Source organism: Furipterus horrens, unplaced genomic scaffold (assembly GCF_987537825.1).
Source record: "Furipterus horrens unplaced genomic scaffold, mFurHor1.1.pri manual_scaffold_4, whole genome shotgun sequence".
NCBI classification, from domain to species: domain Eukaryota; kingdom Metazoa; phylum Chordata; class Mammalia; order Chiroptera; family Furipteridae; genus Furipterus; species Furipterus horrens.
In genome coordinates, this window is record NW_028327174.1 from 158,282,227 (window position 1) to 158,310,114 (window position 27,888).

The 27,888-nt window shown below is 40.4% G+C and overlaps 1 protein-coding gene and 1 non-coding gene across 2 annotated transcripts in view; one reads left to right on the forward strand and one right to left on the reverse strand.

The window, feature by feature from the left end:
- The first annotated feature begins 2,303 nt into the window (after positions 1-2,303).
- The window catches only part of GDA (guanine deaminase), an 89,400-nt gene continuing 63,815 nt past the window's right edge, over positions 2,304-27,888 (forward strand). The window contains exon 1 of the mRNA XM_090274174.1: positions 2,304-2,576. Coding sequence (XP_090130300.1) covers positions 2,454-2,576 — 123 coding nt within the window. The 5' untranslated portion in view covers positions 2,304-2,453. The remainder of the gene's footprint in view (positions 2,577-27,888) is intronic.
- On the reverse strand, positions 7,407-7,513 carry LOC150013157 (U6 spliceosomal RNA). Its single transcript, XR_016510879.1, has one exon. It is a non-coding gene; the product is annotated as a U6 spliceosomal RNA (small nuclear RNA).

Genomic DNA, 27,888 nt, shown 5'->3' on the forward strand with positions numbered 1-27,888 from the left:
CCTTTTCAAGTTTAGCTATTATTTCTATAGGTGTTTCATGATTTTAACCAAGCATAAATGACATTTTTAAAAAACTTAACATTTTATTATATGTAATTCCCATGTGGCTACATATTTCCCCTCATTGTTTTTAATAACTTCATAATATCCTATTGGGTAAATACATTCTTTTGTGTTTTAAAGACTTTTTTTATTTTTAGGGAGAGAGGAAGGGAGGGAGAAAGAGACAGAGAGAAACATCAATGAGAGAGAGAAACATCAACTAATTGCCTCTCTTACCTGCCCAGACCAGGGACTGAACCCACATCCTAGGCATGTGCCCTGACTGAGAATTGAACCAAGAACCTTTCACTTTGCTGGATGATTCACAATCAACTGAGCCACACCAGTCAGGGCCTGGGTAGATACATTCTAATTCGCTAGTCTCAATTGTTGTATACTTAGGTGGCTTTCCTTAAGAAATATATTAGCTGTATCCGCTTTAGGGAACCAGGACATCTTTTAAAAGCATTCGATTGACTTCTTTTTACAATAACAGCCAGACATTTTCTTCACTTTTCTTTCCTAGGTTTTTGTGTATACAGGCCTAGGTCAAGAGGTTGTTTTCAATGTTCTGGCTATTGGGACTGCAAGGAGGGAGTGTGGTCTTTAGAATCAGGAGAAAATGACAGGGAGAAAGGGTTAATGTCTCCGCAAGGCAGCACAGTACTCTCAGCTTCAGGGCTTCCTTATTTATTTGGCAGGGTGACCAAGTACCTTGGTGTGTCTGAGACTTAGGAGTTTTCTGGATTTTGAGACTTTCAGTGCTAAAACCAGGAAAATTCCCCATTAACTGATGAGTTGGTCACCCTAGACATTAGGGGGAGTGAAGGAATTGGGAAAATGAATCATTTGTATAGGCTAGCCCTACATTATAAAAGCAGCAGTTCAGAGGAAGCCTGCTCATGCACTGCAATGGAACTTTAATTCTTTATGTAGAAGCTAAAACCAGATATTTATCTCAGGCTATTGCTCTGCTCCCAGAAAAATTATTTGTTCGTTTATTGAATAAATTGTATGATGCACCAGGCCCTGTTCTAGGCATAGGACCCTGTTCTTGTAGTACTTCTATTACTCTGTGTGTGTATTGGGGGAAGCAGAAATAAATGGAAAAAATAAAAACCCGTGAAATACATGAAGATGGATATGATAAATACAATGATATATATAAGATGGATTAATGGAACAGAAACTTCAGGGTACGAGGTTGCTACTAGCTTGGTGGTAGAGGAAGATTGCTCCAAAGAGCTGACAGTTGAAGTAAACCAGTAATAAGAAGATCCATGTGAAGACCCACAGGAGGCAGTAGGGGCAGAAGGAGCAACATGTGCAAAGGCCCTGAGTGGAAACCAATTGGTTTCCTTGGAGGAACTTAGTCAAGGACTTTGTGGGTACAGTGTAGGGCAGGAATACTAAACTAGAAGCAGTCTTAGCAAGCGCCCAGTCCAAGTTCCATTTTCACAAATGAGGATGTTAAGGATGCTGAGGCCTACCTGCGTTGACCATAGTCTCATGGTTCCTAACCCAGAGTTTTTTTCACTAAGCCATGTCACACTGCCATTCCTAGCTAGTTGGCTTGAGTATTTAATTTTCTCCCCTGTACAATTGAAAATAAATCTAAGAAATTAATTTAGGTATGAGAAAAAAATTAATGGGAATTGTTTGTGGATAAACAGAAGGGCCAAAATAATGACTTCACAGTAAAGAGAGGTACTTTTGGGTCCAGATTAACCTCCAGTGGTGGGACCCCCAGTAATTCTGTAAGACATTCTTCCAAAACATCTGGTTAGGACACATTCTGCAGCTGGAAGAAGCTGGAAATGAAATTTGTCTGTTAGGTTGGCAGCCCTAAATGACCTTTCACTCATGGCTGAACTTGTGCCAGTTCAGGCCCTGAGGGTGCTAAAGGTTGAAGAGTCCCGGGTTTGGCCACAAAGAGCCCGAAGAAGTTAAAGGACAGAGAAAATAGATGCAACTCCAGGTGTGCCAACTAAAGAAAGGTGGAGGAACTTGGGGAACAGACAGCAAAAGCAAATTTGGTGACTAATTCAAGGTCTGGGCTGGAATCCTGACTCCTCCAGTTCCTTCCTTCATTTCCCGTTCCCTTGGTGGGTGACAGTCAAACCACCACGGATTAAAAGAACTGCCACGTAGGAGGTGATTAAAGACCACACCCACGGGAGCGGGGAGCTAACTCCAGAGAGGAAAATCCTATCGGCATCGAGGAGGCACGGAGCCAGCCGCTGGGCGCGGCCTGCACGGGGGTAGGTGATTGCTGGGGAAAGCAGGGCCAGGGCCACACCAGAGCTAGTGCCCATTCAGCAGCCACCCGCAGTCGCAGGAGCCCTCGCAGCGCCTGCACCTGGGGCGCTCTTCTTGGCCCGCGGACCCCGCGCAGCTCTCGGCCGCTGACAATGTGTGCCGCCCGGATGCCTTCCCTGGCGCACATCTTCCGAGGGACGTTCGTTCACGCCACTTGGACCTGCCCCATGGAGGTCCTGCGGGATCATCTCCTGGGCGTGAGCGACAGCGGCAAAGTAAGTGGGCGCGGGGTCTGGCGCAGCCCGACGGGCGGACGGGCAGGTGAAAGGAATCTAACGCAGTGCCCTGCGAGCCCCGAGTTCGCTTGGTGCACAGCGAGTGCCGCGGCTCCGGAGTTGAACTTGAGTGCTTGGCTGCCGGGGACCGCAGGAAGAATCCTGGCGTTAGGTTCCTGGGCTGGCTTGGGAGTAACGTGCTCCCAGAAGCCCGGGATCCCAGAAGCCGCGAGCCGTTGGTTCGACAGCCGTCCGGGCTGTAGTGGAAGGGGGAGCAGGGCTATACCCTCGCAAATCTTGAGAGATCATTAATAGACTAAACCTTGCTTCAATCATCTTTGCATATCTGGCGCCTGGCACAGTGCCTGGCACAGGCTAGGCACTACGTACATTTACTGTGAAAGGAATAACAGAGGAGGGAAATTTGATCAGCGTTGTTTAGTTCTTTACACGCATTGAATAAGCAAAATATTGATTTCATTCATGTGATCATTCAACAGACAATGTACTTACTGATAATAATTCAAATTAGTCAGCTTGTAATGCTAGAAAGGATAGTCTGAGAGAAATTACCCACCCCACTCCCCCAATACACACCCATAGCCATTTGCATCAACGCAAACAGCTCCATTTTAAGGTGCAAAATGTCTTCTATGAATGTGTCCTCTACACTTCCTTTTCCAAAATCAGGATTTCTACAGGTGACACGGGTAACTGAATGTCTAATATTTACTGTTCCATAGTCATCGGTGGTAACTCCATCAGGAGTGGCCTGGCCAATTTGATAAGTGAAAGGCATTTCACTTTTAGAAGAAGAAGGTAGAGATGGGGATGGGATATTTTTGAGCTTTCCCTCCCTCACCAGTTTGGTTAGCAAAAAGTACAGGTACTGTGACTTGTCAGCTTGAAGCTATTTTTTCTGACTAAAGATTCTTCCGAGTCAGTGACAGTTTTGAATCGTGACTCTTGCATTTGGAGGTAACTAAACCTTGTTTTCTTGTGGTGCTTAAAAAATACTCTCTGGGCGTATTTAGGGAGCTTGCTCTTGTGTTTCCAAGATGATCAACTCTCAGGGCTCCTCTAAATTATGAGACTCTCATAAACCCTAAGATTGATGACTTATTGCCTGTGTACTTGAACCCCAAAGTTTCAGGGAACACTTAGGCCCAAAGCAAGTCCCAAGAAGCAAAGGAACAGAGATTGCTAAACTGGGGAAATATCAAAGGTGTTTGCCTAACCACAAGGAGCTGTTCAACTCGGGACTCTTTATACAAATTAATTTCCCATATCCAGAATTTTTAATATATTTTAAATCATTTTTATTGTTTTTCTATACCGTTGTCCCAATTTTCCACCCTTTGCCCTCCTCTGCCCATCCCACCGCCTGCCACCACATTTATTTCCCACCTTGTTGTCCACGGGTCCTTTATACTTGTTCCTTGTCTGAACCCTTCCCCTTCTTCTCCTTTTCTCCCCCTCCCCTCTCCCATCTGGTCACTGTCAGTCTCTTCCTTGTTTCCATGCCTGTGGTTGTATTTTGTGCATTAGTTTATTTTGTTCATTAGGTTCCTCTTATAGGTGAGATCATATGATATTTCTTTCACCAACTGGCTTTTTTCACTTAGCATAATATTCTCCAGTACCATCCATGCTGTCACAAATGGTAGGAGTTCCTCATTTCTTTCTGCTGCATAGTATTCCATTGTGTAAATGTACCACAGTTTTTTGGTTCACTCATTTACTAGTGGGCACTTCAGATGTTTCCAGCACTTGGCTATTGTAAGTAACGCTGCTATGAATATAGGGGTGCATAGGTTCTTCTGAATTGGTGATTCGGGATTCTTAGGGTATATTCCCAGCAGCAGAATCATTGGGTCAAAAGGCAGTTCCATTTTCAGTTTTTTTGAGGAAATTCTATACTGTTTTCCATAGTGGCTGCACCAGTCTGCATTCCCACCAACAATGCACTAGGGTCCCTTTTTCTCCACATCCTCACCAGCACTTGTTGTTTGTGGATTTATTAATGATGGCCATTCTGACATGTGTGAGATGATATCTCATTGTGGTTTTAATTTGCATCTCTCTGATGGTTAGTGATGTTGAGCATCTTTTCATATATCTATGTACCATTTGTATGTCCTTATTGGAGTAGTGTCTGTTCAGGTCTTTTGCCCATTTTTTAATTGGATTGTTTGTCCTCCTCTTGTTGAGTCATATGAGTTCTTTATATATTTTGGAGCTCAAACCCTTGTCTGATGTATCATTGGCAAATATGTTCTCCCATATACTTGGTTCTTTTTTCATATTGATGATTCTTTTTTTTTTTTTTTAAGCCATGCAGAAGCTTTTTAGTTTGGTGTAGTCCCATTTGTTTATTTTTTCCTTTATTTCCCTTGCCCCAGGAGATATATCAGCAAAAATATTGCCATGTGGGTTATCTGAAATTTTCCTCCCTATTTTCCTCTAGGACTTTTATGGTATCATGACTTATATTTAAGTCTTTTATTCATTTTGAGTTTATTCTAGTGTATGGTGTAAGTTGGTGATCTAGTTTCATTTTTTTGCATGTATCAGTTCAGTTCTCCCAATGCCATTTATTGATGAGGCTATCTTTACTTCATTGTATGCTCATACCCCCATTGTCAATTATTAATTGACCATAAGACTTGGGTTTATTCCTGAGTTCTCTACTCTGTTCCATTGATCTGTGTGTGCTCTTATGCCAGTTCCAGACTGTTTTAATTGCAGTGGCCTTACAGTATAATTTGATATCAAGTATTGTGATCCCTCCTACTTTGTTGTTCTTTCTTAAGATTGCTGAGGTTATTTGGGGTCTTTTTGGGTTCCATATAAATTTTTGGAATATTTGTTCTAGAACTATGAAATATGCCATTTTACTAGAAATTGCATTGAATCTGTAGGTTGTTTTGGATAGTACAAACATTTTAATGATGCTCATTCTTCCAGTCCATGAACATGGTATATGCTTCCATTATATCTGTATCTTCCTTAATTTCTCTCTTCAGTGTTCTATAATTTTCCGAGTACAGGTCTTTTACCTCCTTGGTTAAATTTATTCCTAGGTAATTAATTTTTCTTGTTGCTATAGTAAATGGGATCCCCCCCACAAGTTTCCCTATCTTATATTTCTTTGTTGGTGTGCAAAAATGTCCTTGATTTCTGAATATTGACTTTGTATCCTACCTTTTTGCCAAATTCACTTATTAGGATGAGTAGATTTTTTTTTTTTTTTTGGTAGAGACTGTAAGGTTGTCTATGCACACTATCATGTCATCTGGGAATAATGAGAGTTTTACTTCCTCCTTTCCAATTTAGATGCCTTTTAATTATTTTTCTTATCTGATTGCTGTGGCTAGAACTATCAGTACTGTGTTGAATAATTGTGGTGAAAGTGGACACCCTTGTCTTGTTCCTGATCTTAAAGGGTAAACTTTTTGTTTTTGCCCACTGAGTATAATGTTATTGGTAGGTTTCTCATATATGGCCTTTATTATGTTAAGGTATACTCCCTCTACTTCCATTTTGCTAAATGTTTTTATCATAAATGGGTGCTAGATTTTATATCAAGGGCTTTTTCAGCCTCTATTGATATGATCATGTGATTTTTGTCCTTCATTTTATTTATGTGGTGTATTACGTTTATTGATTTGTGAATATTGTATCATCCTTACATCCCTGGGATGAATGCCATTTGATCATGGTGTATGATCTTTTTAATGTATTTTTGAATCCAGATTGCTAATATTTTATTGAACATTTTAAGGTCTGTGTTCATGGAATTGGGATGATACTGGCATCACAAGAAGAGTTTGGGAGTCTTCCCTCTTCTTGAATTTTTGGGAAGAGTTTGAGAAGGATAGGATATAGTTTTCCCTTAAATGTTTGGTAAAATTCACCTGTGAAGCCACCTAGTCCATGGCTTTTCTGTGCTGGGAGTTTTTTTTATTACTACTTAAAGTTTACTAGTTGTTATCAGTCTATTCAGGCTTTCTGCTTCTCTTGATTCATTTTTGGAAGATTGTGTATTTCTAGAAATTTTCAATTTTGTCCAGGTTGTCCAATTTCTTGGCTTATATTTGTTCATAGTAATTTCTTACAGTCCTTTGTATTTCTGCTGTACCGGTTATACCTTCTTCTCTTCCATTTCTGATTTTATTTAGGTTGGTCCTCTCTCTTTTTTTCTTGGTGAGTCTGGTTAAAAGTTTGTCCATTTTGTTTATCTTTTCAAAGAATGAGCACTTGGATTTATTGATCCTTTGAATTATTCTTTTCATCGCTATGTCATTTAATTCTACTCTAATCTTGATTATTTCCTTCCTTCTACTCTGGGCTTTGTTTGTTGCTGTTTCTCTAGTTCTTGTGGGTATTAGGTTCGATTGTTTATTTGAGATTTTTCTATCTTCTTTAGGTATGCATGTATTGCTATGAACTTCCATCTCAGGACTGCCTTTGCTATGTCCCGTAAGTTTTGGGTTGTTGTGTGTGCATTTTCATTTGTTTCCAGATTTTTAAAAATTTTTTCCTCGATCTCATTGTTGACCCATTTATTATTTAATAACATGTTATTTAGTCTTCATGTATTTGAATGTTTTAAAATGTTTTTCCTTGAGATTGGTTTCTAGTTTCAAATTATTGTGATCTGAGCACATCCTTGATATGATTTTAATTTCCTTTAATTTGTCTAGGTTTGTTTTTTATACTACCATACGGTCTATCTTTGAAAATATTCCATATCCACCTGGAAAAGAAAAACATATTTTGCTTCTTTGGGGTGAAAGGTTCTGTATATATCAGTTAAGTCCACTTGATTAAAATATGAAACACTTAACAAATTTGTGTGTCATCCTTGCTCAGGGGTCATGCTAATCTTCTCTATATCATTCCAATTTTAGAATATGTGCTACCTAAGTGAGCACCAGAATTTTAATTGGTAGGATAACAGACAAGAGAGTGAGTTGAGGACTGACTTTAACCAATGGAGAAGAGTAAGTAAAAGAAGTAATTTACCTAAAAAAAATTAGTTTTGCTAGGTGTTGTACAGAAAAAGAATAAGAGTGTCCCGAATATGCAATTAGTAGTTGAGTCAGAAAGTCTATTCCTAACTGAGGAACATATTGAGGTAATAAATTTAGAAAAATGCCATTTCCCTACAAGATAAAATTAACTAGAGATTGAATACAAAGGTGAGTTAATCAAGTGGTTTCAATTTATGATATAAAATGCCCTAATCATTGAATTGATAACTGTTTACTACCATGCTCCTAGGTGCAAAGTACTTGATTTCTGGCTTTGTATAAAGGGAAGATGTGTTGTATATATGTCAAGGCTTGATGTCCCTCATTTTGAAAGTGAGAATGCCTTGCCTTCAGAGTTGTGGACATAAATATCTTATTTACACAAAAAATTTCAAGATTCTAAACAGAAAATGATATCCTCATTGAAATAAATAAGTATGAAGAATCATCATGATCTTTACATTTTTACTGAGCTCTGAAAGCTGTTCTCAAACCTTGGAATGAATTAGAAACATCTAGAGGTGCTTGTTAAAATGTTGATTCCAGGGCATTATCCTCAGAGAATCTGAACCTGTAGGTCTGGTGTGGGCCCCAGGAAGTGGCATTCCAACAAAAGTCCCAGGAGATTTCAACACAGGTAGTGGGTAGATTGCATATTGGGTAACCATAGTGTATAGGTTGTGTGATGGAACCAGTTGTGTGGGCCCTTGGGAGCTTAGTTTTCCACTTCAAGCTCAGGTCTGGGATAGTATCTCAGAGAGAGAGGACATAACTATCAGAACATGGTGGCAGCGGGACCGACCACCTGAACTTTTGATGTATGCAAATGAACTATGTGCAAATTAACCTGGAACAAGCCCCAACCATAGGAAATAAAAATAGACTTTGCTTGTTCCTGGAAGAAATGTTGATGGACCTAACATGATATATTGACTGGCCTGGTGGGGAGAAAGCAGGGAGATGTAAATAACCTGCTTAATGTGTTAATGGGTAAGCTTACACTAACCAAAATGTATGTTTGGCAAAGTGTGGAGACAATGCCTGCAGATGCACAGGCAGGGGACTCATACAGGCCCTGGAGGTGGAGCAGGAGTCTCCATTCCCACTTCCCTTGCTCCTATGAGCCCTTGAGTTGGTCCAGGAGTTTTCTCTTCCTTCCAACCCCCTCCCCCTTTTCCCTCAATAAATCCATTGTTTAATTCTAGAATGGTCTCCGGGTGATTTCTCAGAGCAAGGCTACCTGACAATAACTTCCTCTGACCTTCTCCCTCTCCCTTCTAGACCTCATCTCTTATTTCATATAACTTCATTTAGGCCCAGAGAATGGTAATGACTCAGTACTTGTAAACCATTAATTAAAGCTCATTCAAAATTAGGTTAATTAAAATTAATTCTCTAGACAACATTGTAGTATTGGGCATTTTGAATTCAAAGTTAGTTTTTCTACTCAAGTGTCATGTAGCTTTCCAAAAGAAAGATCTCAGCATGTATAATTCATTTGCAGATATTTGATTAATCTTGCGACACTGTGTGCTCAAATAGTACTAAATTGCGTGATTCTTTTCACATGCCACAGGGTCAGTTTGACTTTAAGGATACATAAAGATGCTTTGGGTCTTTCAATGCACACCTATATGGAAGCAAGAGCAAGGAAGAGAATAATTTTGGAGATAATGTGCTGGGGTGGCAGGAGAAAGTCCAGTGGAGAAACAAATCCAGTCTTCACCATTTATCTTCTCTGAGACCATGGGAGAGAAATGCTTTACCTTTCAGAGCCTCAATTTTCTTATTTGTAGAATCAGGTCTCCTTTTCTAAGTACTATATAAAATAACATATGAAAATGCCTGGCACTTAGTGAATACATGTTCATTCTGTTCCATTCCCTTCCTCTGCCCCTAGTGAATTCTCTATCTGTTGCTCACTTCAGCCATTTTGCATATTTCCACATGGTGGCATCCATGTAGGACAACTGATGGAGAAGAAAGCCACAGACTGGGATGAACTATATGGGAAAGGGGAGGTCACCAGACCTAGCTGTGCAGCCTCATTGCTTATGTCATTGACTTGCTGGGTCAGAAAGATACATTTGAGAAGGAAGATCTAAAGAGCATTTGCTTCCAGGTTGGCTAGCACGTTGTTTTCAGTATCTCTTTCAGTCCTCACAATGTCATTATTCCCACTTACAGATGGGGAAGTTGAGACTCAAGAAATCATGCATTCAGAGATTGTCATGTAGCTGGCTTTTTAATTCACATGGGTCAAAGCCCATGTTCTGTTCACTGTAGCAGACAACCTTTCTGAGGCCTAGGCCCTGACCTCAAAGGATTTGCACGTTTAACAAGGGAGCTTAGCCTCAGACATGTATTAAAAGTGGACTGATTCCTGAGCCAAAGTCTGGGCTCGTTGCTGGAGACAAATTGATGAACAAAATATGCAATCTCTGCTCTGTTTTTGTGAGGTTGATACCTAATAATACATTAATAGAAAATGGGGATGGAAAGAAGGCTTTCTGAGTGTGAAATGACACTTAAATTGTGATCTTAAGGATGAATAGAAGCGAAGTGGGTAAGGCAGGTAGGATTGGAGGTGGGGAAGTGTCTTCTAAGTAGAGGAAATAGCATGTGCAAAGGCCCTGGGGTAGGAAGGAATGACAGCATCAAGGTAGTTAGAGTTCAAAGTTTTAGGAGGTATGGCTGGAGAGGTACGCAGGACAAGGTCTTGGAGGGCATAGGGAATAGTGGGAGAGATTGTGTAATGACCAAATTTTTCATTTTTAAAAAGATCATTCTAGCTAGAATGAAGAATGTGATGGAGAGGAGTTGAGTGCAGGTGAGGAGATTAGATAGAAGCCTATTGTGGTAGTTTAGGTGAAGTAGGTTGCAGTTTAAAAGAGAAGCAGTGTAGTGTATCAATTAAGATATGAACTCTTAAGTGTGCTTCTCTCAATTACAACTTATGTGAATTTGATCAAGTTACTTAACAATTCTATTTCCAAGTTTTCTCATATATAAACTATTACTATAGTCTACCTCAGAGGGCTGTTGAAAGGATTAAATGAATTAATAATTGTAAAATGCATAAGTTAATGCCTTGCATGTAGCACAAGCCCAATAAACATCAGCAGTTATTATCAGCAATGGAGATGGAGAGAGGTGGATAAAACTGGTAGCTATTTAGGTCAACTGGATTTGATGACAGGGTTGGAAAGAAGTTTTTGAATATGTTAACTCATATGGTGGGATACAGATTGGCTGGTGATAGGAAAAGCTGCTTGATGAAGAAAGCCAAAACTGAGCTGAACGTTAAAGAATAGATAGGACTTGGACATTCAGAAATGGGTTTAATAGCACTGGTGAAGGAAATAAGTCAATTTCTTTAATTCCCCAAACTCCTGGGATCTGAGACTGCATCACCATCTTGCTTTGCCAGGAGCTTTCAAGTATAAATCACAAATCTTAGTGGTTCTGTGTCAACCTTTCCTTTTACTTGGACAGGTGAAGACCCATCTTCCCACAAAGCTCAGGACCTCACAATACCCTGTGAACTTGAAGAGAGAATTTGGGGAAAGACCTCCCTTCTGAGGCTGCCAAATCAGAGATTGGCTTTCATTAGAAACATATGTTCATGCACAAATATCATGTTCTTATCTTGTACATTCCTATATTCTGGGAGGCAATTGTTTTGTTCAAAATGCTCATGGCAGGCACTGTTGGTTACCCACTCAACAGCTGTAACCCTGGCTTCCTTTTTAACATATCCGAATTTGATCTTCCTGTAATATACTTGGCTCCCAGATATATCATAGTGTAAGCCTGTCTTGGTAATCATAATCCAATTTGCTGGATATTTCTTTTCTCTGCTTCCTGGTAGCTCAGGGTGGCCAGTGATGACTTTCTGACATGCAGGAAGTCAGCTTAAGGCTTCTGGGAAATATTTTTCTCCCTCATCAGTAGAAACAGATGTGGGAAGGGAAGTCATTTCTTTTTCAGATGCTCTCATGTGAGGAGTGAAGCTGCTTCTGCCACTGTTTGAGGCAAGGAGGAAAAAGTTAAGAGGATTTTAGAGGCACTAAGCTCTTTGAACTGAATAGTTAACTCTCCCAAGAACCACTTACTTCCTTCAGACTTCTTTTGGGAGATAATGTACAATAATAACTTCATTATCAGCATCTCTGTTAATTGTAGCCCAGAGTACCTCTACTGGTTACACTGCTTTTTCAAAGAATTATATTGTTTTTTGAAGGAGTGCTAGCAGCCTTCTCTTTTCCCATTTCTACATTCTCCCTTCTGGCCACACTGTCAGTGTCTTTTGAGGCACCCACATCAGGAGTCAGACCCAGCCAGTTTTCCTCTGGGATACCCTTGTGCATACCGCTTTCTGTTGCCATTGGCTCTGTGTAGGGTACGGCTCCTTGTGGTTTAGGGAATTGTAAGCCCGGCCGTGAGCCTGACTTGCCCACCCCCCGGCTTGTCTTTAAGTCTCACCAGAAGGCTGTGGGGGAGACATAACCGAAAACCATTCAGAAGGTTTCCATGGGAATTGGATTTAAAGAATGCTTATTATGCTTTAGAACTTGGTCTGCTTTTCTTATCTCTTAGTTAAGTAAAAACAATCTCTAGTAAGAAATGTATGAAACCTTGCACCTAATACCAGTGTGGCGTCAAGATTTTGATAGACCCTGACACAGACTGGTCACTCTGCCCTCTGTACTGGTACTTGTAGTCTGTTATTGTCAGCTGTAATCCAAGCGCCTAAAAGCTATTGATGATTCATAAATTTTGACCTTGTATCTCCCATGCATACCCTTCTCAATAAAAAACATGAGGAACAGAGGTCTTACGCTTTCTTCGCCAGAGGGAGCAGCCACCGCATTTTACCTTCCAGACAAAATACAGTGTCCTGGACAAGTTTGTTCTGCCATGGTCGTGAAATCTCTGCTGGACAGAGTAGTTTCTAACCAAGCCTAGGGCATGGGAGGCAGCTCCGCTTCAGCTCTGTCCAGCCATTCATTGTCTCTTGCCTAAAATATTACAGGAGGCTCCTAAATGTTTTCTCTTCCCCCTTCTAATGTCTCCTCCACATTACTGACAGTTTCTTTCTCGGAGCATATGTAGTATTATGTATCTCCTCTTTTGTAACCACGTGTCTCTCTATTGCCTCTAAGGTCCAAATGCCCCAGAAAGACATTCTAGGCATGACATTTTAATGTTTATGCTATTACAGTTGTCCCATTTTTTCCCTTTCTCCCCTCCCCATTGAGATCTGTTTTTCAAAACCTTTTGCTTGTTGAACTTAGTGCTTCTACATGTGAAATGCTAATTTTCCCCCCATGAGTGATGTATGCTCTATTACCTCAAGCCATTTCCCAGTGAATACCTACCAAATCTTCCTGGCATGGCCCAGCTGAGGATGGCATCACCTGGGTGGGACCTGTCTGTATAGTCCCAGTGCTCTTTCTCTTCTCAGCCTGTTACTGGTTTTTAAAAACTGTTTTGACAGAGTGAGCCTTCCTCAGTAAACCTCACCTAAAAATCCAAACTTGTTGACAAGCTATTGATTCATGAGTTTAAAAACAAAATCTTTCAATGCTAAAGCAATTACAAGGTAAATCTAATTTAAAGTGACTTCTTCTCGGCTTACATATGATGTAGGAATTTAAAAATCCTGAGGTTCCCAAGCAACTTACACTGACAGAAAAAGTATATAGTATGACCTTTCATCCCCCTCCATGGACACATAAAACATATTTCTGGAAGGCCATATTAAAATTAAAAACCTAAATAATACTTAAGGGTTGGGGAGGTCGAGAAGAATTTTTACTTTCACTTTATAACTTTTTTGCTTGTTTTGTTTTAGTTTTGTAATTTAACATAAAATTCACCATTTGAAAGTATACAATTTAGGGTCATTTATTACATTTGTAATGTTGTACAACTGTCACCACTATCTGGTGCCAAAATATGCTTATCAACCCAAAGGAAAAGCCATTAGCCTTGAAGCAGTTATTCCCTATTCCTCCCCCTACCGCCATCCCTCAGTAACCACTAATTTGCTTTCTGTCTCCATAAATTTGCCTTTTCTCAATATAGAGCATATAAACGGACATGTACTATATGTGATCTTTTGTGCCTATCTTTTTTCATTTAGCGTGATGTTTTCAAGGTTCACCCATATTGTGGCATGCATGAGAACTCCATTCCTTGTTATGGCTGAATAATGATCCATTCATCGTACAGATATATTTTATTTTATTTATTTTATTTTATTTTTTACATTTATCAAGCTTTTTATTGCAGCTTGGTTTGAAGAGCGCAGGCTTGGCAACAGATGAAATAGACAGTGTCCATCAGCAGGGGTCTGGTTAGAATGAGCAACGCTGTGTCCAGACAATGGAATACAAGACAGCTGCAAAAAGAAATAGGCATGCCCTCCATGCACTCCAAGGATCTCCAAGGGTCTGTTGCTTCAAAACAACATGTTTGCTTAAAGCCAACAAAGATACTAGCTCACTTGCCCTGGATGAGAATTTAGGTAAAGCTCAGCCTCTCCCATCAGCCTGGAGTTGAGCTGCTGGCTGGGGTCATCTCAAGACCTGACTGGGAAGATGGAGGGTCTGCCTCCTCTCCTAGTCTAGTCCTGTCACCGTTGGCAGGTCTCAAAGTTCAGTTCCCATGCTCACACAGTGTGGGCAGGCCTCGGTCCCTCTCCTGCCCAGCCACTCTGAGTGTCCCCAGGACACGACAGCTGGCTTCCCCAGATAAGGGATTCAAGAGAGAGAAAGAGAGCTCCTGGGACCAAAGGGGAAGTTTGTTTATAACCTAATCTCTGAAGTGACACCCATCTCTGTGGTTGTTTCCTAGTTACTGGAAGCAAGTCACTAATTCCAGCCCACAGCCTGGGGGAGGGCTGTTCACCTTTTTTTTTTTTTTTGGTTTTTTAATCACAGTTGTCCCATTTTTCCCCCATTTTTCTCCCCCACCCAGCCCACCCCTTCTCCCACAATCATATCCCTCCCCATTGTCCATGTCCATGAGTCATTTACATATGTTCTTTGACTAAACCCTTCCCTTACTTATCCCCCTTCTTTCCCTCTCCCCTCCCCCCTATTGACTGCTATTCTGCTCTTTGTTCTATTTAGTTCATTTGTTTGTGTTGTTCCTTAGTTTCCTGTATTGGGTGATATCATATGGTATTTTTCTTTCTTTGCCTGGCTTATTTCACTAAGCATAATTCTCTCTAGTTCCATCCATGTTGTTGCAAATGGCAGGAGTTCCTTCTTTCTTTCTGCTACATAGTAGATATACTATATTTTATTTACATATTCACTAATCGATGGACATTTAAATTGTTTCCACCCTTGTCTATTGTCAACAGTGCTGCTGTGACCTTCCATGTACAACTTTTTAAAACTAATTTATTCTTTAAAATCTTTTTACGGCTTTTTATTGCTTAACTATGGGATAGAGTCTAGGCCTGGTCTTGTTGTTTGCCCAGGCTTCTATATTGTTTATGCCTCTGTATCTTTAAAATCTCTGCTCTTCCTTCACCTTTCATCTGCTGGGTTAATACCTTTGAAGACCAATTAAATGTCATGTTCTCGATGAGGTCATCACTGACATCACTTCTGCCCTTCTATTGACAGGCAGAGCTAAACCTGGGTGTCTTTGTGCCCCACTTTCTGCTTGGAACCTCTTTATCATATGCATCTTACCCACGAACCTAATTTGGAGGCAGGGGCTATGACTATTATTTTTGGATCCACAATTCCTAGCACATGGTAGGTACTCAGATGAATACTTGTTAGATAGATGGTCCTTGGATGTTTTTCACAACAAGATAGCCAGGTTGGAAAAATTCACTTTTGGAGTCAGCAAAATGTACAGCCAGCTAAAAATATCTTCCAAATAACCAATTATTAAAATAAGAACTCTGAGTTTTTCTAATAGGGAGCTTAATTGAACGTATTTGGCCACTGGGAGCTGTTATTAATTTTATGTCCTCATGAATAATTAAGAACCCTGGAGAGGAGACAGGAGGGAGAAAGAGAGGGAGAGAAACATCGATTTGAGAGAGAAACATGGACTGGTTGCCTTTCATACTTGCCCCAACCTGGGGTCAAACCCACAACCCAGAGATGTGCCCTGAGTGGGAATCAAACCAGTGATCTTTTGGTTTGTGGGATGATGTCCAACCAACTGAGCCGCACTGGCAGGAGCTGGACTTGGCTATTTTGAGGAGATAAATGCTGCTATTGGGTTGGCCAAAAATTTTGTTTGTTTTTTTTCCTTAAGGTGGTGTCAGTAGCGCTTAGTTGTCTTTATCGTCAAAATAATTTTGTTAGATTGTATTGTGACAGCTGTCATATCAACGTGCATTAAAAAAATTATCAAAATTGGTGAATTTTTGTGTAACTATTTTAATATTGAATATGGAAGAAAATAAGCAACACAGTATATTATGACTTATGAAGGTAAAACACAACTGAAATACAAAAAAAATTTTGTGCTGTGTCTGGAGAAGATACTGTGACTGATCAAATGTGTCAAAAGTGGTTTGTAAAGTTTTGTGCTAGAGATTTCTCTTTGGATGATGCTCCACAGTTGGGTAGACCAGTTGACATTGATAGCAGTCAAACTGAGACATTAAGTGAGAACAATCAACATTCTACCATGTGGGATATAACCGACACACTCAAAATATCCAAATCAATAGTTATTGGTGAAAATGAGTCTTTTATTTTTTACAGAAAAAGCCCTATGACTTCTTAGCCAACCCAATATTTGAGCTGAGTCTGAAGGTTAGATGGGAGTTGACTGGGCAGAGAAAGATAGGGGAAAAGCTGTACAAAGACCCAGCAACAAGGAGGAACTAGGAACAAGTGTGGGATGCTGCAGAGGATGGAGGAGGAGAGGGTTACATGAAGCCAGAGAGAGGAACAATGGCCATATCAAAGTCTTTGTAGGCCTTTCCCCTTATCCTAAGGGCAATGGGAAGCCAACAAAAGATGTTTGATAGATAACACTTGTATTAAAAAAAACACCACACATATTAATTGCAGAGTGGAGAACAGACTGGGTAAAGGCAAGAGTAGTTGCTGGAGGAGATGAGTTAGAAGGTAATTGTGGTAGACCACTGAAGAGATAGGTAGGTGGTGGTAGAGTTGGAGAGAAGCATGCACATTTGTGAGACAATAGGGAGGTAAAAATCAGTGGGATGTGGTGAACAGGTGGATGTGGAAGGAAAGGGGCAAGCTTCTCCTGGGTATTGGGGCTTATACAACTGGATAGACATGGTGACCATCACCAAGTAGAGAACAGAGGGAGAGATCCACACATGTAGGGCTGAGCCAGAGGTCTGTTTTATCCTGAGTCAAGGTGACCTGGTGATATACATGTGGAGATGCAAGTAGGTGTTAGCTTGCAGGTCTGGAGCTTAAAGGAGATATCTGAGAGGGAGATATAAAATGTGGAGTAAGGGTTAGAAGAGACAGGAACTAGATTCATCCCAGGGGTTGAATTTGGAGTAAAAAAGGATGAGTAAGATGAAAAGGGCAAATCAAAAGTCAGAGGAGGGTGGTGTCATAGGAGGCAAAGGATGGGGTTACTTCAAGATGGAGGGAGTAAAGCTGATGTCACATGTTACTGAGGAGTAAAAGTAAGAGAAATAATACTGGAGAAATGTGCAATGGTTTTAGCAAACCTGAGATTATTGTTGACGTTAGGAAGACTCATGTTGATGGAGAGACAGGGTGACAATCAGCTTGGTTTAGGTTTTGGAATGGGGAGAAGATTAGGATATGCAGGTAGTGACCACAGATACATCTTTTGAAATAATACATGTTTTTATTTTTCATATGAATAATAAAGTGCCTTCCAGAATAATAAAATACAAATACATTACTTATGTTTTATTTCCCTAGTTAAGTTATTGAGGACTTTAATACAAATGTTTGCACTGGAAAAAGTTATGTGAGCATGCTGATATTGCCCATTTGCAAATATTTGAGGAAGCCAAAGCACTGGCAATCTAGATGTGATACACCAGAATTAGTTGCAGCCTTCTCAAAAATCATTTTTTAAGTATATTTTATTGATTATGTTATTACAGTAGTTCCATTCTTTTTCCCCTTTGTTCCCCTCTGCCCAGTAGCCCACTTCCCTCCAGCAATCCCACCCCCCTTAGTTCATGTCCATGGGTCATGCATATAAGTTCTTTGGCTTCACACTTTCCTATATTATTTGTGACTTCCCGCTGTCCATTTTGTACCAACTGATTATGCTTCTTAATCCCTCCACGATTTCCCCATTTCTCCTTCTTCCCCCTCCCAGCTGATAACCCTCCAAATGATCCCCATACTTAGGATTCTATTCCTATTCTGGTTTGCTTAGTTGGATTTTGTTTTTATTTTTTAGATTCAGTTGTTGATAGTTGTGAGTTTGTTGTCATTTTAGTGTTCATAGTTTTGATCTTCTTTTTCTTAAATAGGTCCCTTTGACATTTCATATCATAATGGCTTGGTGATGATGAACTCTTTTAGCTTTACCTTGTCTGGGAAGCACTTCATCTGCCCTTTCATTCTAAATGATAGCTTTGCTGGATAGAGTAATCTTGGTTGTAGGTCCTTGCTTTTCATCACCTTGAATACTGCTTGCCAGTCCTTTCTTGCCTGAAAAGTGTCTTTTGAGAAATCAGCTGAGAGTCTTATAGGCACCCCTTTGTAGGCAACTCTCTGCTGTCTCCTGCTGCTTTTAAGATTCTTTATCTTTCACCTTTGGCATTTTAATCAGGATGTGTCTTGGAGTGGTCCCCTCTGGGTCCAGCTCGCCCAGGACTCTCTGTGCTTCCTGGACTTGTATGTCTATTTCCTTCGCCAAATTTGGGAAGTTTTCCTCCATTCCTTTTTCACATAAGTTTTCAATTTTTTGCTCTTCCTCTTCTCCTTCTGGCACCCCTATGATTCGGATGTTAGCGTGTTTAAAGTTGTCCCAGAGGTTCCCAAGCCTCTCCTCATTTTTTTCAATTCTTGTTTTCTCTTTCTGTACTGGTTGACTGTTTTATTCTTCCTTATGTTTCAAATCATTGGTTTGAACCCTGGTTTCCTTCCCTTCACCATTGGTTTTGTGTGGATTTTTCTTCATTTCACTTAGCATAGCCTTCACCTCTCTTATGCATTTGCCATACTCAAGCATATCTGTCAAGCCTGTGAGCATCTTTATTACCAGTGGTTGGAATTCTGCATCTGTTAGGTTGGCTATCTCCTCGTCATTTAGTTCTCCCACTGGAGCCTTGATCTGTTCCCTCTTTTGGGCCATAGTTCTCTGTCTCCTCATCTTGACAGGCTCCTGTGTTTGTGTGCCTCTGTGTCTTAGGTAGAGCTGTCTCTCCTGTTATGTTGTAAAGGGTGGAGCTTTAGGGATTCATCAGTACAGGGCAACCTGTTTCACCACGTTGTAGCACTGTATGTGGGGGAAGGGCCTGAGAGGGAACACTGCCGCTTGCCCAGCACTTGCCCCTTTTCCAGGCACTTCTACCACTTCTCTATGGGACTGGCGTCTCTCCAGCTATTGCCCTGGCTGTCGTTCCCAGATGTTCTAGGACCGTGGGAGCCTTTTAAACAAGCAGACTCTGCTGAGAGACAGGCAGTTTCTGCCTTCGCCCCAACACCCACTGGTTCGCACAGTCAGAAGTAATGAGGCTTGATTTTCCCTGGTGCTGGGACCATGAGCTTCATGGTCTGGTGAGAAGCTGGGAATGTTCTCCAGGTGTCCCTCCTGACTTTTAAAAATGTGTGACTGCGCTTTCTGCCGGCCTGCCAGTGCTGCTGCTGCTGCCACCACCACATCGGGTCCTCTCTGTCCCAGCTCCGCCCTCCTACCTGTCTGGATGAGTATTTCTTCTTTATATCTTTGTTTGTTGGACATCCGTACAGTTTGATTTTCTGGAACTTCTGATTGCTTCTAGTTTTGGGGTAGTTGTATTTCTTCTTAGTTGTGGAGGGATATGCAGCTCTGTCTGTCTGTGCCTCTATCTTGGCCAGAAGTCATTAATAATCATTTTATATCTTATCTCAGAAGTATAATTTAGCATCTCAGTGCACTGAAAGTCATGGCATTTAGTCAGAGTGAAACTCTTTTCATTTTACTAAGATCAAACAGGAAAGATGATTTTTTAATAAATTTGAGACTGTTTTGAAATTAAAGCAAATAAAACCAGGTAAGATAATAGAACCAGATGTTTTCTGTATTCACAAAGGCAGTTTGGTACTAGGGTATTATTTTGGACTTCTGCATTTTCTGAAGAAATTGAGAAAACCTCACCGCTCCCTACTTGCTAGAAAAACAACATATAAATGACTCACATCCCGAAGAAAACTGCACCTCTTATATGTATGAATGGAAGCCTGTACAATCATTCTCTTTTTTTTTTTCTTTCTTTGTCTAGACAACCAAGTAGGAGAAAAAAAAGAATAAAAGCAAGAAGACTAATTCTAGATAGGAGTGGATGCATCAAAAATGCCAACTCACTGGGTAGATAGAGCAAGAAGACTGTAAAAAGAAAAGATGTGGAGAGGCAATGATGTGACAATTATGGCAATAGAACCACATATCAATTTACATTTTTTTATGTGTTTGGGCTTCTCATCTTTTTGTTCACACCCCGAATACCATTATCCCTTATTCTCCTCAATATATTCCTTATCCATAACATCCTGCAATGAAAAAGCCAACCTGATTTCTCTAGTCCTCACTAGAAATGTTCTTCCTTCTCTGGGTTTTCCCAGCTTAGTCTGTGATACCAATTTGGCTGTTAGAAAAACGTCACCATTTTATTTCCTCAGCTGGAAAATAACATTTGAAAGCTGAGGATTATTTATTATACATTTATTTAAATCCTTAGCAGTTTGATGGCATATGATGCACATTTAAACAATATGCACTTCCTTGAATTGTTATCAGTTGAAATACATTATTGAACATGACAAAGGGTAGGCCAAGAAACACGTTTTTGTTTTTGTTTGCACATTTACTGACTCTCTCTGTTTTTATGGAAACAAGGGAAGACAAGTGCAGACATCATGAGTTTCTTCAGCTTGCTTCTGCTAGGTTAATGGCACGTTCCTACATAACCACAATACCATTGTCACGCATTAGCCAATTAACAATAATTTCCCAATGTCCCGTAAGGATCCATAATTTATGTTCAGGTGTTCCCAGTTGTCCCTAAAATGCCTTTTTAGCTTAAAATACAAACCCGAAGAAACAGAATTCAATCAAGGTTCGTGAATTTTTTGTTATGCTTCTTTTGTCTTTTTGAATTTAGAAGTCCCTGCTTTTGGAGTGTGTATCTTCCAAGAAGCATATTTTAAGCAAGTTTCTGCCAAATCTTGTGATTTCTCCCCCCAGCTTCCATATGCAATAATTTGATTGGCGTGCATCCTGTCACAGGCCCTTGGCACGCACAGGTATGACTTAACAGATGACCTGGAATATGCTTGCAGTTTTGGGAGGTGGATGTCATGATTCTGCCCATGGGAGTGCTAGTTAGTGTCACTCAGCCAGCCGGCAAGCTCAGCTGGCCTGTCAGCATTGGCAGCTCCACAATTTCTTATACTTTTTGTATACACAGTAACTCTCACGAAGTAGCTGAAAAACAACCAAAACTTAGCATTTTTATAAGATGTTTGTAAATGTTCTTGGGAAATTGGTGAGCAAGTGAAGATGTGTGGGTATCAAAGCAGTTTCTTTTCACAGCTGTGTCCCAATGACCAAATGGGGTGAAGAGAGATGAATTGTAAATCACACAGAGAGAATGAAGCATAAAGATTTTTTTCTCTTTAAAATTAGGGGATATGACATCAAACACCATTCTCTGTTTTCTATGAAAATATAACCAGAAAGTTGGACTAGTCCCCAGGTTTGACTAATGAATGCTATGCTCCTGAAAACACATAATTTTCCCTGAGCTCTTGAAATGAACCAATGGCAGTAGCTTTTCGGGGAGGGGTGTCATTTGCATATATTAATTTTAAAGATAGAATCCAAGTTGGCAAAAATGACTCTCCTTGTACTATATAAAGGATACAGCAAAAAAGGAAGGACTATATATAAAGACCAACATAAAAATAAATAAAAGTTCATTGCTGTCTTTATTCATCACAGATCTTTCTTAAAACGTCATAACTAGACTTTTGAGGAGTTGTATGTAAAGGAGATATTATAAATTAAATGTTATGAAAAAATATATTGGGCCAGAAGTCAAGATACCAGAACTAAAGAAAGGATTCTGTTGCTCAGAGGACTGGGTGATCATGGGCTAGTCAGTGTCCTTTGTGTGTCTTTCTTCCTCACTCATCTGGGAAATGGGTATGGGATGTGGTCCTCCAGAAAGGACTTTTATTTATTTTTATTAAATATTTTATTGTTGTTTTATTACAGTTGTCCCGATTTCTCCCTCTTTGCTCTCCTCTGTCCATCCCACACCCTGGTCCCATAGTCAATCCAGGACTTTTTTTTTTTTCCTGTTGGGAGCTAGGGACGGTTGGGGTCACTATGCATTTCGTCTGAGCTTAGTATCCACTTCTCTTCTTTCAGCCCAGAGCCTCTTTTTAGTTCTACCTTAAACAAAAACAAGAACAAAAACAAAAAAGAAAATGAAACCTTTATACTTTCCCTATGTTCTGCCAGTGCTACCTAAAACATCTCATGTAACTTATAGTTGTTTTGTAGCTGGAAGGCCCTTTAGAGTATCTGCCCACAATATTTATGAAGCAGAAATCGCTAACATTATTGAATACTTATTCTATGCCAGGCATTTTTTGAGCATTTTACTTGTGTTATTTAATGCCCACAGCAACTTTACGAGGAAGGTTGTATTTTTATTCCATTTTATAAATGAGGAAATGGAGGTCCAGTGAGATTAAGTAATGAGTTGCCAATATTATACAGCTGATAAGTGTTAGAACTTGGTTTTTAAAAAAATACCTAAAAAATAATCTATGCACATGATGGGAAATTCCAAGTGCACAGAAAGTCCCTTTCTGGGTTCAGTCCCCAAAACATGACATTGCCCCTCTCAGCAGACAACCACTGTTACTAGTTTTTTTGATAGAGATAGTATATTTTCCTAGCAAGAGTATACAAAATATACAAGATAATATGTTATATATTAAAATACTTATATAATTTTATATACTCGTTTTTCCCCACAAATGGTAGTACACTAAATGTGCTGTTTAATGCTTTGCCACATGATACATAGATATAGATGTACATTAATTTATCTTGGACATTCTTTCATATCAATACATAAAGATTTGCCTCATTTTCTCACTCTTCCATAATTTTCCATTGTAGAGATGGACCAGAATTTATCGATTCTCTCTTGATGAGCATGTAAATGATTTCATTTGTTTTGCTATTATAAATAACATGGTGCTAAGGTGTGAACTCAGAAAATCAGACTCTGATCTCCACTTCTTTGCCAGCTTTCTTCTTTGCTTTCTGCTAAGGCATCTTCTCTGGAAATTATGAGGAGATAGAAACATGTTTAAGTAGGGAAGTGACATGTTACCAGTGTTTTATTGTTGAAAGGTAACCGCTGGGCTCAGTGAGGAAAGCTTAGATGGAGATGAGTTTGGAAACAAGAAAATTCTCTATTCAATGATTAACACTAATTCTCACTTCCCTGTTCACTGTGTGAACAACATGATCCATAATTCTTCCATCTGCCCATTCCAGGAAACTCCGTTCTCTTTCCACATTAGCCACCAGGAAGGCCTCACCTAGAATCTTCGTAACTCTGACCACAGCCGGTCTCTTGCCTTATTCCAAGCCCCAAATTTTCATGGACCTGGGCCTTGCCCTCTTCTGTCTGGTTTTGATAGAAAAATAAATGTAACAAAGACAGAAAGTACTATTTCTTGGATATTTAGTCCATACCGGTTCCCTCACATCTGTTACCTTTAATCTTCCAAATAATTATTAGTTTTATTTTACAGATGAGGAAGTGAGCCTTTGAAAATTTAAGTAACTTGCCCAAGGATTTTCAGACAGTAAGAAGCAGAGCTTGGTGCAAACCCAGTGCTTTGTGGTTCCTGAACCTGTACTCTCAGCCCTCAGCTGATGCTACCTTTGGCTCTTCAGAGAGATTGACACCCTTAGCCCCCCTGTGCTGGTTTAGGGTGAGTGTTAGAGTTAGGATTCACCTTAGGATCTCCCCTCTATCCCTCATGCCCTGACTGGATGTGGCCTGCCCCAGTCTGTTTTGGGGTTGATGGCTGGGTGAATGGTGTCAATTGGGGATACAAAGGAGATGTTGGTTTGGAGGCATGGAAGAGGAATGATGTAGGTGGAAAAGGACCTGTGACAGAGCTGTCCAATAGCAGGTGTGGGCATAGAATCAGAGCTCCTGCCCAGGTTCTCTGCCTCCATATTGTTATTTACATATGTTTGTTTAAGAACAGGTCTTTGTGAACCAGTGCTTTTGTGGGTCTAGCACTTTGGTTGGTGCCAGAAATAAAGGCCCAAGAGTGTCATGGTCTTTTGAGATTATACTTTAGTGGGGAGACAGATATCCTAATTCCAAGTTATAATACAGTGAGTCAAGTGCTTGTATTAATTTTGTTTGGCTGCTAGTAATAAATTACTACAGACTTGGTGGGTTAAAACAACACACAGATTCTTCTATGTTTCTGGAAGTCAGAAGTCTGAAATGAATCTCACTGGGCCAAAAATAAAGGTGTTAGGAGAGCCCTGCTCCCTCTGGAAGCTGTAAGGGAGTGTCTGTTTTCTTGTCTGCTCCAGTTTCTAAAGCTTCATTTCTTGCATCCTGGGTTCCCTCCATCTTCAGGCCAGAAGCACAGTCTCTTGCTTCAGTGGTCATGCTGCCTTTCCTTCTCTGTCAAATCTCCCTCTACTAGGGACACTTGTGATTGCCTTAGGGCCCATCCTGGCAATCCAGAATAATCTCCCCATATCAAGACCCTTAATTTAGCCACATTTGCAAAATGCCTTCTGCCATATAACATTCACAAATTCCAAGGATTGGGGGCTGGGTATTCTTGGTGGCCATTATTCAATCTGCCACATGACTACTGGCAAATACATGCGAACAGTGCCAAACAAGTGGCTGACACTTCAGCTGAATTCTTAAAAAGAGCATAGAGGTGAGTGTCCATGTCATTACCTCCCAGTTCTGCCTCTCTGATTTGACCTATTACCATTCCTTTCTGGGGTCCTCTCTCACTTCCAGACTCTTTAAACTGGCTACAAATCCCAGGCTTCCCCAAATGGCCCTTCTTACCTCATCTTCTCCTCCCCAGATTATGTCAGCCTTTGACAAAGGGTTGACATTCACCTCAGCACAAATGACTCCAATCTCCATCGCCAGGCCTGGCCACCCCAGAGCTCCAGTTTTATGCCCACACCTGCAGTTGGATGGCTCTATCTGCAGGTCCTGCTCCCCCCACATCCTCCCTTCTCCACACCTCCACACCAGCATCCCCTTTGGCTTCCATAGCTCTGTCCTGTTGTTCTCATTCTCTCATTAAGATACTTAATATTTATATACAACCTCAGCTGTTCCCTCGAGATCCAGTGCACTACGAAGTTGTGTGGGCCCTTCTCTCACATTCTGCCCACCTGACACTCCTCTCTCTGCTCCTCTCTACACTGGTCATTGCCTCCACCCAGATGAATCATTCATCTGTCTCCAAACTCTCTTCCCAGAAAACCTCACAATCATTGCTCCACTTACTTTCATATGTGGCTCTTAAAAACTTGTAGAGAATAAATTTAAAACTTGTTAGTGTGACACTTTCAGGTTCTCTAGAGTTCAGGCCCTAAACTATACTTATTTATTCATTCATCAAATGTTCATTAGGCATCTCTCATGTGCTAAGACTATGGTAGGTGATAGAAGCATGAGAGTAAGTAAAAATAGACATCTCCACCCATGTAGAATTTGTCTTCTAATAGTAGAGACAGGTATAAATAAAATAATAATTATAAATATATGTGAAATTGCAACTATAATAAAACAATAGCTCAGAATTATGTAATGGCTGTGATGTGCCTGGCCCCATTCTGAGCTTTTTACACATATTGTGCCATTTAATCCTCACAACATGTTCATTACTATTATCCGCACTTTATAGAAAACGGATGCAGAGAGTTTTAGTAACGCGCCCAAATTCACTCAGCCAGATATGATTTAAGCCAGGCAGCCTGGTTCCAGGTTTTGTGTACTTAACATGATGTATTTGTTGTTTTGAGAATCATTGATAGGGTGTGAGGGCATTAATGGATGAGGGGAGGGAGGATGGGAAATTTGAGCTAGTCAGGAAAAGCTTCCTAAGGAAGGACAACTGAACTGAAATAGGAAAGATGAGTTGGGGCTAATTGGGTGAGATGGAAGGAAAGGTGCTCCATGCTAAGAGAAGTTCGTGTGTCAAGGCCCAGTGGTGGGGAGAGTAAGGTGATCGATCACAGGGTCTGAAATGGAACCAGAGTGGTGCAGCAGAGAGAGCAAGGGAGAGGGAAGAACAAGGCATGGTATTGGGCCGAGATGGGATTAGGTTGGGGAGGCAGGTAGGTGCCGGCCACTTTGGACCCAGTAGACCATGTTACAAACTTTTTTTTTTTTTTTTATCCTAAATGTGGTGGGAAGCCATCAAGGTTTTAAGCAGGAGGTAAGAAAGAGCTGTGACAAAGTTTTCTGGATTGTGCCCTGAATTAATCTAGTCTTATTCTCTAAAACTGGGACCCTGGACGGGGACTAGGTTCAGCAATAAGATCATGGACTCTGTTTTGGATGTGTTGACTTTGAAGTATCTTGTGAGAAATACAAGTAAGCTATTAAGGAAAATGTCAAATATATGGATCTGGAGTTCATACAAGTCTCAAGTTTGGGTGAGCTAATGGTGCCATATTGAAGGAAATGGTTCCTTCATGCATGAAAGCTGAATGGGTTCAGTTCTTATTTCATTGACCATTTGCAACTGAGTGATGAACATGTTGAAGGACTTCTTTCTTGCTGAAGAGACCTTTAAGACTTATTTTTGAGATCTGTGTTCATCTTTTGCAGCAGATTTGAATGCAGGGTGATAATCAGCCAGAGTGGGAGGAATTAAATTTGGATTCCTCCTCTACTTTTTACTTTTACAGCAGAATACTATTGGGTAATATTCTTCAATTGCAGGGACTAGTTTTTGGGAATTGTGGTTTGAGTCTATTAAAAGGGAACTGGAAAAAAAAAAAGCTGTGTGAGCAGGCTTCTTAAGATTGCAGTGTACCCTCAGTGTTCGGATGAAAATGGATTGTATTTGTTAGCTATTGCTGCATAAAAAAATTACACCAAAACTTCAGGGCTGGAATTAATAATTTGTATCATTACAGTTTCTTTGGCTCAGGGATTCAGAAGCAGTTTAGCTGAGTGTCTCAGGATCTTTTGTGAGCTAAGATCTTCTCATCAAGATGTTGGCCAGGACTGCAGTCCTCTGAAGGCTTGGCTGGGGCTGAGGGATCCACCTACAGCATTCAGGTTCATTTGCATAACGAGAAGCTGGTGCTCACTGTTGTTGGCAGTGATCTTTGGTTTCTCCCCACGAGAACTTCTCTCAGAGCTGCTGGAGTGCCCTCATGGTGTGACTGGAGGGTTCTCCCAGAATAAATAATCCAAGAGTGAAAGAGCCAGGTGGAAAATATTCTAAGCTAGCCTTAGAAGTCACATGGCATTGTGAAAACTTCATTCCCAGCACATCACTAAGTTTACCCGCCCCCTCAAATTTGGGGGAGGGAACTAGATTCCATCTTACTAAGAGAGGAAGGTCAAAGAATCTGTGGACATATTTAAAAGCCACCACATGTGATGTTTGGAATCATCTGTGGATGGAGCCTCCCCTTTCACCCTGTTACAGGAATTAATTTCTGTTACAACATCCCTGACAGATGGTCAGCCTCTGCTTGGCTCTTCCAACTCTGAGGAGTTCACTACATCATGAGTCACTGAGTTCCATTTATATCAATTGTTAGAAACTTCTTTTATTCATGAAATTAAAAATTCTATTGCTGAATATTCCATTATGGAAGCTAATTCTGCTGCTCTAGAATGATGCTTTTATGTGATAGCCTTTCCATTATTTGGAACAACCTCTGTCTACTTTAGACAATACTGTAAGTTCTATTCAGGATTTCCTCTGAAGTTTTAAAAAAGATTTTATTTATTTATTTTCAGAGCGGGAGCTGGACAGGCAAAGAAACATCGATAGGTTGCCTCT